The 11329-nt window shown below is 39.9% G+C and overlaps 1 protein-coding gene across 2 annotated transcripts in view; it reads left to right on the top strand.

Moving 5' to 3' along the window:
• The first annotated feature begins 4441 nt into the window (after positions 1-4441).
• Positions 4442-11329, top strand: part of rybpb (RING1 and YY1 binding protein b) — a 65118-nt gene continuing 58230 nt past the window's right edge. The window contains exons 1-2 of one of the 2 annotated variants that reach the window (XM_061923950.1): positions 4442-4616; positions 5237-5362. In XM_061923950.1, coding sequence (XP_061779934.1) covers positions 4591-4616; positions 5237-5362 — 152 coding nt within the window. In that variant the 5' untranslated portion in view covers positions 4442-4590. Of the gene's footprint in view, positions 4617-4788; positions 5166-5236; positions 5363-11329 lie in introns of those variants that run through there. The other variant, XM_061923949.1, reaches the window with a different exon arrangement.

The raw sequence follows: 11329 nt of genomic DNA, 5'->3' as shown, positions 1-11329 counted from the left end.
TTTTTTTTTTTTCAAAAGTAGTAGTAGGTTCTAGTCGGGTAAATTACATGAACAACTTTCTTTTACTTTAGGAATAATTAGATATGTAATATATATTGTCTTTATTTTCCCTAGTTCTACATTTGTAAACTCTTATAGGATATATTGTCTTTGAATTGTGCCTGGAGAATATTTTTTAAATAACACTGCCATCATATATTTGTTAAAATGGTGATTCTCGACCAATAGGCTCCATCTAGCGGTACGCCAAATACTCTCTTAAATAGATATTCAAACACAGTGTGACTGTTCAAACTGTGTGTAAAGTTACAATGGCCAAACATATTAAACATACTTGTTAAATTGAACCTCTGCCTTGTTTTTAATGAATACTTAGGCCTACTACGCTACTGCATTTTAATGCTGGTTATTATGGTGGTACTTGGAGAGTCAAGTGTTTTCTGAGGTGGCACTTGGGGAAAAAAACGTTTGAGTTAAATCATTTATCGTATCAAAATGAAGCTTTTCAGTGAAACGGTTTCTCAAACCAGGACTTGTCTTTGAATATAACACATGTTGAGTCATCAAAGGTTTCAAAGGTAGTGGTATTGCTTTCGTGATCTTCTGAAACTGACGCCATGAAACTTTTCACAGAACTTTTCTAATTTTCACAGATTGTCCATAAAATGTCTAACGAAAGACAAATTCCCTGAGAGTTGCATTCTTCCATGTATATGGATTTCCTCTTGGCACACGAGAAGAGTACAGAAGACATTTAGTAGTCTAGGTTTTAGTATTTTGAACATAGATTACATGCCGTATGGCGATGACGTAAAACAGGGGTGTCAAACTTGTTTTCATTAAGGGGCATTTAGTGATTAATATATAATATACATTGCCTCATTATAGTTGTACATATTTTATACGTACACTGTAAGAAAAATATGTACATTTAATAATTTTTTAAACTGACAGTCGGTTGCCAAAATTTTACCATGAAATGTACGCAGTTTTTTTTTACAATAAATACTGTAAATGTAAATGGAAACACAGTACTACTTTTTTTTTTTTTTTTACAGTAAAATCAACAGTTGTAGCTTTTACATTACTGTAAATGGAAAAACAATACCACAGTTTTCTTGTTTTTAACGGTAAAATTCTGGCAACTGAGTTTTTTTTACTGTAATACACAGTACAGGCCAAAAAGTTTGAACACACCTCGATCAATGCGTTTTCTTTATTTTCATGACTATTTACATTATAGATGGTCACTGAAGGCATCAAAACTATGAATGAACACACGTGGAGTTATGTACTTAACATTCTCTCGATGAGCTTCAAGCACACCTGTAAAGTGCAAACCATTTCAGGTGACTTCCTCTTGAAGCTCATCGAGAGAATGCCAAGAGTGTGCAAAGCAGTAATCAGAGCAAAGGGTGGCTATTTTGAAGAAACTAGAATATAACACGTTTTTTCAGTTATTTCACCTTTTTTTGTTAAGTACATAACTCCACATGTGTTCATTCATAGTTTTGATGCCTTCAGTGACAATCTATAATGTAAATCAGGGGTCCCCAAACTTTTTGACTTATATATATATATATATATATATATATATATATATATATATATATATATATATATATATATATATATATATATTCCTCGCGCACTAATTGACTAAAAGAGCGCGCACTTGCTACGGCGCGAGCGTGATGATGTCACGTTATCATTATGATTTGCCTGAGTGGCTAAGAGACCCAGAGAGTAACAAGTGGTAGAAAATGGATTAGAAAGGACAGATTTAAAAAAATAATAATTAAAAAAATTTTTTTTTTTTAACTTGGGACTTTCCGTGGGCCGGATTTTGGATGCTGGGGGGCTGGCCCGCGTGTCGTAGTTTGGGGACCACTGATGTAAATAGTCCTGAAAATAAAGAAAGAGCATTGAATGAGAAGGTGTCCAAACTTTTGGCCTGTACTGTACATTTTTACAGTGCACAATTTGATGGATAACTTGCTTCAAAAACATGAGTCAAGTACTTATTTTAATATTAACCAAAATGTTTTTATTTTTTTGCCATGTTAAAATTTTAAATATATAACATTGTATGTGGTACACTAAAATTGGCCCTAGTGTGTGAATGTGAGTGTGAATTTTGTCTGTCTATCTGTGTTGGCCCTGCGATGAGGTGGCGACTTGTCCAGGGTGTACCCCGCCTTCCGCCCGATTGTAGCTGAGATAGGCTCCAGCGCCCCCCGCGACCCCAAAGGGAATAAGCGGTAGAAAATGGATGGATGGATGGATGGATGTGGTACGTATATATTTTTTTAATTAAAATGGAAAGAATGAATACAATTAATGAGAAAATACGAATATTAATTCCAGGCCACGTAAAATGACAAGGCGGGCCAGATATGGCCCCCGGGCCTTGAGTTTGACACCAGTGATGTAAAACATCACCGTCATATTCAGTCATTATCATCCGGATTTGATTAGTTTTGCATGTTGGTGTCCTGAAATGCCCTTTTAAAAAAAAATTTAATTATTAAAAATGCTTGATTTCTTCTGCTTTTGGGTTACAATCTCATCCGATAAAGCATCACGACAGTGTTTTTATGTGTGGGGGTGAGGTGAGGTGCGAGCCGTCAAGCACGCCTGTGTTAGTTATTGTTATTATTAAAATGGCTCATAAATGTCCAAGAGTCAAGAGGTAGTCACCTGAAATGGTTTGCACTTCCCAGGTGTGCTTGAAGCTCATCGAGAGAATGCCAAGAGTGTGCAAAGCAGTTATCAGAGCAAAGGGTGGCTATTTTGAAGAAACTAGAATACAACACATGTTTTCAGTTATTTCACCTTTTTTTGTTAAGTACATAACTCCACATGTGTTCATTCATAGTTTTGATGTCTTTAGTGACAATCTACAATGTACATCAGGGGTTTTTGACTCGAGGGCCGCATTGGGTTAAAAAAAATTGGCCGGGGGCCGGGCTGCATATGCATATATATATATATATATATATATATATATATATATATATATATATATATATATATATATATATATATATATATATATATATATATATATCACAGGGGCGCCGCTAGGGATTTTGGGTCCCATGAAAAGAATCTTTACAGGGCCCCCAACACAGTGTCATTATTTTTTCTGTATTATAATTTCATCATCATTGGGGGCCTCTTTGGGCCCCCCTCCATCATGGGCCCCTAGAATCCGTCTCCTTTACCCCCCCTTTTCGGCGCCCCTGTATGTATATATATATATACATATATATATATATATATATATATATTCCTCACGCACTAATTGGCTGAAAGAGTGTGCACTTGCTGCGGCGCGAGTGCGATGATGTCACGTTATTGATGGGAAAACGCATTTTTAGACGTTATGATTTGCCTGAGCCCCGAGAGTAACAAGGTATAAAGGACAGATTTAAAAAAAAAAAAAAATATATATATATATATATATATATATATATATATATATATATATATATATATTCCTCGCACACTAATTGACTAAAAGAGTGCACACTTGCTGCGGCGTGAGTGCGATGATGTGATGGGAAAATGCATTTTTAGACATTATGATTTGCCTGAGCGGCTAAGAGACCCCGAGAGTAACAAGCGGTACTAAGGACAGATTTTTAAAAATAATAATAAAAAAATGATATGTATATACAGTATATATTTTATTTTTTCTAAACTTGGGACTTCCCGCGGGCCAGACTTTGGATGCCGGGGGACCGTATCTGGCCCGCGGGCCGTAGTTTGGGGACAGCTGAAGTAAATAGTCCTGAAAATAAACAAAATGCGTTGAATGAGAAGGTGTCCAAACTTTTGGCCTGTACTGTACATTTTTACAGTGTACAATTTGACGGATAACTTGCTTCAAAAACATGAGCCAAGTAGATATCTAAGTACTTTTTCTAATATCAACCAAAAATATGTTAAAGTTTAAAATATATAAAATTGCATGTGGTACGTGTATATTTTTTTCTGTCAAAATGGAAAGAATGACTACAATGAGTGAGAAAATACACATATTAATTCCAGGCCACGTAAAAAGATGTGGCGGGCCAGATATGGCCCCCGGGCCTTGAGTTTGACACATATGACGTAAAACATCACCATCACATTCAGTCATTATCATCCGGATTTGATTAGTTTTGCGTGTTGGTGTCCTGAAATGCCCTTTAAAAAAAACAAATATTATTAAAAATGCTTGATTTCTCCTGCTTGTGGGTTCCAATCTCATCCGATAAAGCGGTGTTTTTACGTGTGGGGGTAAGGTAAGGTGCGAGCCGTCAAGCGCGCCGGTGTTAGTTGTTATTATTATTAAAATGCCTCATAAATGTCCATTAGACTTTTAAACCTCCTCGCGTCGTGATTGGCCGAGAGCGCACCACGTGGTGCAGTGCAGTCAGTCTGTGTGCGGTGCCTCCAGCCAGCGCTGAGTGGAGCCTGTCTGCCAGCAGCCTCAGCAGCGGCTCGATCTGGATCCCAGCACACTGACAATTAAAAGGAGGCCCCCTTTTTTTTTTCTCCTCCTCTCTCCCCTTTCGTATTCCCGCGGATTACCGTTCAACCATGGGCGACAAAAAGAGCCCTACCAGGTAATGCGGCCCGCCTGTTGAGGGTGCTTTTTTCCCCCTCCAATGCTCGTTCGCGGCGCCACGGGCTCGATGTTTTTTTTTTCCGGACTCGGTCGCCTTTCACTCGGGGATCGTTTCTCCCATTTTTTTTTTTCAGTCGCCGCTTGCTAGCTAGAATAGTGCAGTCACTATGGCGGCTTCTCCCAGCCCGGGCACTTAACAAAGGGATTTTTTCACGGGGATACGCCTGGCATTCTCCGGAGGCTTCTTCCGCCCGTAGGAAGTGCACTCGGCGGCGCGGTGTCGAATTCGGCATTGTTTCGTATCGCTTTTTTCTCGGACGTGTTCGGCTTCGACGCGCGACGATTCTAGCGGCGCCTGCTAGGCTAGCAAGCCGATATACACCGTGCGCTTGTAGGGGGGGCAATTATGACATTTTTACTAACCACATGCACCTGGCCGGACTCGATGCGATCATTTCGGACAAACCCCCGTTTGCTTTGCCGCCGTACGTGCATGCATGCATGCAGCTTTGATTAACGCTCCAAAAAAAAAAAAATCTCCCTTAATGTGAGGGAATGTCAGTTATTTTTTAAATTATTTTGCAACCTTAACTGACCCTAACGTTTTGTTTTCGCCAGGCCAAAAAGACAAGCCAAACAGACCGCGGACGACGGCTACTGGGACTGTAGCGTCTGCACCTTTAGGAACACAGCCGAGGCTTTTAAATGCAGCATCTGCGATGTGAGGAAGGGCACATCAACAAGGTAACGTAGCTCTCTCTCTCTTTCTCTCGCTCTTCCTCCTCACTCACTCCCTGCTCACTCGACTAGTTCCTCTCGCTGGTCTGGAAGCAGCAGCAGCAACAACGCTGCATGCACGACCGTTTTTTTGGTTTGGTTTCGGTCACTTTTTGTGGGAATCCTGGCTTCTCATGCATTTGGTGTAGATCTTTTTTTTATTTTTTTTAACATGGCTTGCAAAACGTTGGTCGTTGCAGCTTCACGTCAGAGGTAAGGGTGCATGCTTCAATGAAGGTGTGTTTTTGATTGATTGAAACTTTTATTAGTAGATTGCACAGTAGAGTACATATTCCGTACAATTGACCACTAAATGGTAACACCCCAATAAGTTTTTCAACTTGTTTAAGTCGGGGTAGGGCTGGGCGATATTGCCTTTTTTTTAATATAGTGATATTTTAAAGGGGAACATTATCACCAGACCTATGTAAGCGTCAATATATACCTTGATGTTGCAGAAAAAAGACCATATGTTTTTTTAACCGATTTCCGAACTCTAAATGGGTGAATTTTGCCGAATTAAACGCCTTTCTATTATTCGCTCTCGGATCGGGAAGCAATCCGCCATTTTCTCAAACACATTACAAACACCGAGTCAAATCAGCTCTGTTATTTTCCGTTTTTTCGACTGTTTTCCGTACCTTGGAGACATCATGCCTCGTCGGTGTGTTGTCGGAGGGTGTAACAACACGAACAGGGACGGATTCAAGTTGCACCAGTGGCCCAAAGATGCGAAAGTGGCAAGAAATTGGACGTTTGTTCCGCACACTTTACCGACGAAAGCTATGCTACGACAGAGATGGCAAGAATGTGTAGATATCCTGCGACACTCAAAGCAGATGCATTTCCAACTGGACTGGACAGATCAGCTTTCAGGAAAAGAGAGCGGATGAGGGTATGTCTACAGAATATATTAATTGATGAAAACTGGGCTGTCTGCACTTTCAAAGTGCATGTTGTTGCCAAATTTATTTCATATGCTGTAAACCTAGTTCATAGTTGTTAGTTTCCTTTAATGCCAAACAAACACATACCAATCGTTGGTTAGAAGGCGATCGCCGAATTCCGTGTCGCTGGCTGTCGTGTCGTTTTCGTCGGTTTCGCTTGCATACGGTTCAAACCGATATGGCTCAATAGCTTCAGTTTCGTCTTCAATTTCGTTTTCGCGACCTGCCTCCACACTACAACCATCCGTTTCAATACATGCGTAATCTGTTGAATCGCTTAAGCCAATGAAATCCGAGTCTGAATTCGAGCTAATGTCGCTATAGCTTGCTGTTCTATGCGCCATGTTTGTTTGTATTGGCATCACTGTGTGACGTCACGGAAAAATGGACGGGTGTATATAACGATGGTTAAAATCAGGCACTTTGAAGCTTTTTTTAGGGATATTGCGTGATGGGTAAAATTTTGAAAAAAACTTCGAAAAATAAAATAAGCCACTGGGAACTGATTTTTAATGGTTTTAACCCTTCTGAAATTGTGATAATGTTCCCCTTTTAAGGTCAAATCGCGATACATGATATATATCTCAATAGTTTGCCTTAGCCTGGAATGAACACTTGATGCATATAATCACAGCAGTATGATGATTATATGTGTCTACATTAAACATTATTCTTCATACTGCATTAATATATGCTACTTTTAAACTTTCATGCAGAGAAGGAAATCACAACTAAAAAAATCACACTTTTTTTCATACGGTGTTAATCTGGAAATGTTTGCCTCTGCATTTTGATGGTGTGGACGTGTGGCACAGAACGGAGATATTGACGTGCGGAGTAAGCCCTCTTCCTTGTCTAGCGGGTGATTTTTCAAATGATGCTACATATTAGCAGTGTAGCCGAGTGTCCTGGGTTCGCCTATACAGTGTACTTATCTAATAAAATAATAAACGGGAGACATTAGAGCAGGTTCGGTAGCCACAGCTTCTTTAATGTCAACATCACACACCTCCTTCCACAACCACACACACCCTACGTCACAGCCCTACGGCAACTCTGGAGGGACAAAACTCCTCCTCCTTACCTAACACACTCCGGTAACTTGGGACACCCTGAACGGTTTGTTACAGCAGTAATGCTACTTTTTATAGCAACGGTTGTTTAGTTCCGGAAGTCGGTGCGTCTCGTATCTTGCTCCGCCGTCACTGTTGTTATTTTGGGGCTTAAAGTACAGTTGTGGCTTTATATTATTGTATTGTTATCAGTCTTCGAGGGTACTATTGTTTTGATACATTGAGTTTCACTGTTACTTTGTTTAGGGTTATACAAATGTTGTATCATAGTGGCATTACCACAGGTAACAATAATTATTACACTGTAATAATAATTTTTATCAACAATTTAGGATGTGCATTTAAATGTAGGTTGAATTAACAAAAGGAAACCTTTTTCTGCTCACATGTTTAATAACTCAACAGTAAAGTTAAAGTCCCAAAGATAGTCACGCACACATTAGGTGTGGTGAAATTATCCTCTGCATTTGACCCATCCCCTTGTTCCGCCCCCTAGGAGGTGAGGGGAGCAGTGAGCGGGAATCATTTTGGTGATTTAACCCCCAATTCCAACCCTTGATGTTGAGTGTCAAGCAAGGAGGCAAAAGGGTCCCATTTTTATAGTCTCTGGTATGACTCGGCCGCGGTTTGAACTCACAACCTTTCAGTCTAAGGGCGGACATTCTAACCACAAGGCCACTGAACAGGTAACCAACATTTTAAGAGTAGATTTACCCGCTATATAAAATTCCCCGACAGCGTCCCAGGTGTGCGGAAGCAGTTATGCCTCCTCATCCTTGTTGATGGTGTTGGTCCCTTGCTTCCTAATTTTCATAGCCTAACTGATCCAATTCTTGGTTCTCATGAAAGGACTACTACTTGACTGACAGTTGTTTAGTCCTGGAAGTTGGTGTGTCTCGTATCTTGCTCCGCCGTCACTGTTGTTATTTTGGGGCTTAAAGTACAGTTGTGGCTTTATATTATTGTGTCGTTATCAGTCTTCGATGGTACTATTGCAATGGTGCCGTTTCTGAAAGTTTTTGTGTTGTAATTTGTGACATTATCTCATGGTGTTTGTGTTTGTAATGGCCTTCCTTGACTACAGTAGATATCCGGCATTTGTGTTTTGATGACGCCACAGACAGACTCAAAGTTCAACCTCCTTATCATTAAAAGTGCTAAACTTAATCCAATGTTTTCCTTTTTCCACTATCGATAAAATTGATCGATACCTACTGTATCTTTCTGAAGACAAACTTGCCGAGCACAGATCGATGTAGGTGAATCTCAGGAGAATAAATCTATATTGATTAATCGTTACACCCCTAATATTTAGCAACAGTGACGTAAATCTTTAACATGGTTTGCAAAACGTTTGTTGTTGCATCAGAGGTATGGGTGCATGCTTCAATGAAGGTGTGTGTATATACAGTACAGTAAGGGTGGAACGATACCATTTAGAATTTGTGGTTGCCGATACGTTTCAGTGACTATATTCTTTTTTTTAAACCATACGGGTGAGTTGAAATCAATTCAGTAACTTTTTAGCATTTAACAATCAACCAGTGTGACTGTGAAATAAATACTGGACACTGGGCAATGCAGGTCAAGTTTCCTATATTCCTGTCATTTCTTGGGGCCGGAGCACCCACGCACAATGCCGAGCACCCACGTGGGATTAATGATAACTTTCAATCTTTAAAGTAATTTTTGAAAAATCAATCTTGTTGTAGTTAATTTTGTGGCGAGTTTGGTCCGTTTTACAAAATAATAAAACCACAAATCATATAGGATATTAACTTCGCTGAACGTCTATTTTGTTTTTTAATACACATACACACCGAGCACCCACTGGCAGAAATGTAGATCGGCGCCTATGCAAACAAGTAAACAACAATAAATGGCCAATGGATTCAATTTGTATTTGAATAACAGTGTTTCCCACAGGGCAGGCATCTATTTGTGGTGGTGGGGGTGGGGGTGGCGGCGGCAGCGGCGATGACCAAGAAGAACGCGGAGTTGGAATATAATTACAACACTTTATGTACATATTTATATACAGATTTGAACAATTAGTAATTCACTGAAATATATTTATTAATTGTGGTTCTTAAAAAATATTTTTCTTATAAAATATAAAAGCTAAAATGTCTCTTAAAGCTCTGCCCCTTTAATTAGTGCATACTAAATAATTTAACTTTAGCCTACTACTACAACTATATTATTTACCAGCAACATAAAGTGAAACAGAGGCAGAGGTGTCCTGCCACAGTCAGTCAACCTCCTCCTCCTCCTGCTGCTGCTGACCAGGTGGCACTGGAGCTAGTCGCTCTATGTTTTGTCGTGGTCCTCTCTATAAGGCACATAAGAATATAAATTAGGACCCTTTTCATGAGAAAAGTGCATTTCTGATCTGACCCTGCTTTATTTTTCAGTGTTTGCTGAGTCTCACCTGTTCTCTCCGCCCTAATTTTTCTACTTGCCCGACTTCTCAAATCTACTTGCCCCAATATTTTTACTTGTCCTGCCTAGGTTTTTTTCTGGCTTTGTAGTGCTCATGGCTTATATCTTACTAAAATTCTTCCCGTTGACTATTTACAACACTACACAGTATTTATTATTATTATTATTTATAATTACATTTAAATGGCATTGCATACATGTAAAATTAAATGCTATTTCACATTATTTGACCAGTAGCAGTTACACCCATCTGAACAGGTCAGCCACCTGTTTAAAGCCCGATCACAGTTGAAATCTTGAAATGAAGGGCCTTTAATGGCCAAAACATTAACCTGGACAACATTTTAACAGCTGGTTGGCTCAGATTTTATTCTTTTCATTGCATTCACATGCTGCAGTGGACAGTGGACATTTTAGCTTGAGTATTAATGTAGTATCTGAAGCACCGTCTCCACGTGTGTTTATTGACAACAGGGTTATAACCTGGACACGTTAGCTCATCGGTATGAAAACAGGTGATTGTTATTACGTGCGTCTGCCCCGGACCGCGAGTCAAACAGCGGCGGTGTTAATGAAGCAGCGTCAGGCTGCTCACCGTCAGTGAAACGCTCGGTGAAATCGCGGATTAACGTTAAATATATGACGAGCCGCGAGCGATCCAGCTATAACCTATCTACCTATAACTTATATTACCCTCGTATTTTGATCCCGTCCGTCCGTCTTCGTCTTCTTCATCTTCGTCTTCTTCTTCTTCTTCTGGCCCACCAGGTGAATTAAGTGCTATTGGCGGAGTTACAATGCATAGTAGGCTACCGCCCCCTACTGCACCGGAGTTGTAACTACAAGGTACATTCACAGACAGTCCCATTGCTTTTATGAGCGGTCGAGCGGGTCAAAAGCCGAAAAATCCATTTGTGGCGGACGTAATTCTTTCGTGGCGGGCCGCCACAAATAAATGAATGTGTGGGAAACACTGAATAAAGTGCAACCAACACTTTAGGAAACCTTTTCTACTCACATTTTTAATAACTCAACAGTAACCAACATTTTAATAGTAGACTTACCTGCTAAATAAAATTCCTCGACAGCCTCCCAGGTGTGCGGAAGCATTTATGCCTCCTCATTCCTGTTGACGGTGTTCATGGCCTAACTGATCCAGTTCATGCAGTTACTTGGTTCTCATGAAATGACGACACTTGGCTGCCAGTTGTTTTGTTATTATGGGGCTTAAAGTGCAGTTGTGGCTTTGTATTATTGTCGTTGGTACTTTTGCAATGGTGCTGTTTCTGAAAGTTTTTGTGTTGTATTTTGTGACATTATCTCATGGTGTTTGTGTTTGTTATGGCCTTCCTTGACTACAGTAGCTATCCGGCATTTGTGTTTTGATGACGCCACAGACAGACTCAAAGTTCAACCTCCTTATCATTAAAAGTGCTAAACTTAATCCAATGATTTCCTTTCTCCACTATCGA

Source organism: Nerophis lumbriciformis, linkage group LG28 (assembly GCF_033978685.3).
Source record: "Nerophis lumbriciformis linkage group LG28, RoL_Nlum_v2.1, whole genome shotgun sequence".
NCBI lineage: Eukaryota > Metazoa > Chordata > Actinopteri > Syngnathiformes > Syngnathidae > Nerophis > Nerophis lumbriciformis.
This window is presented reverse-complemented; position numbering and strand designations above follow the sequence as displayed.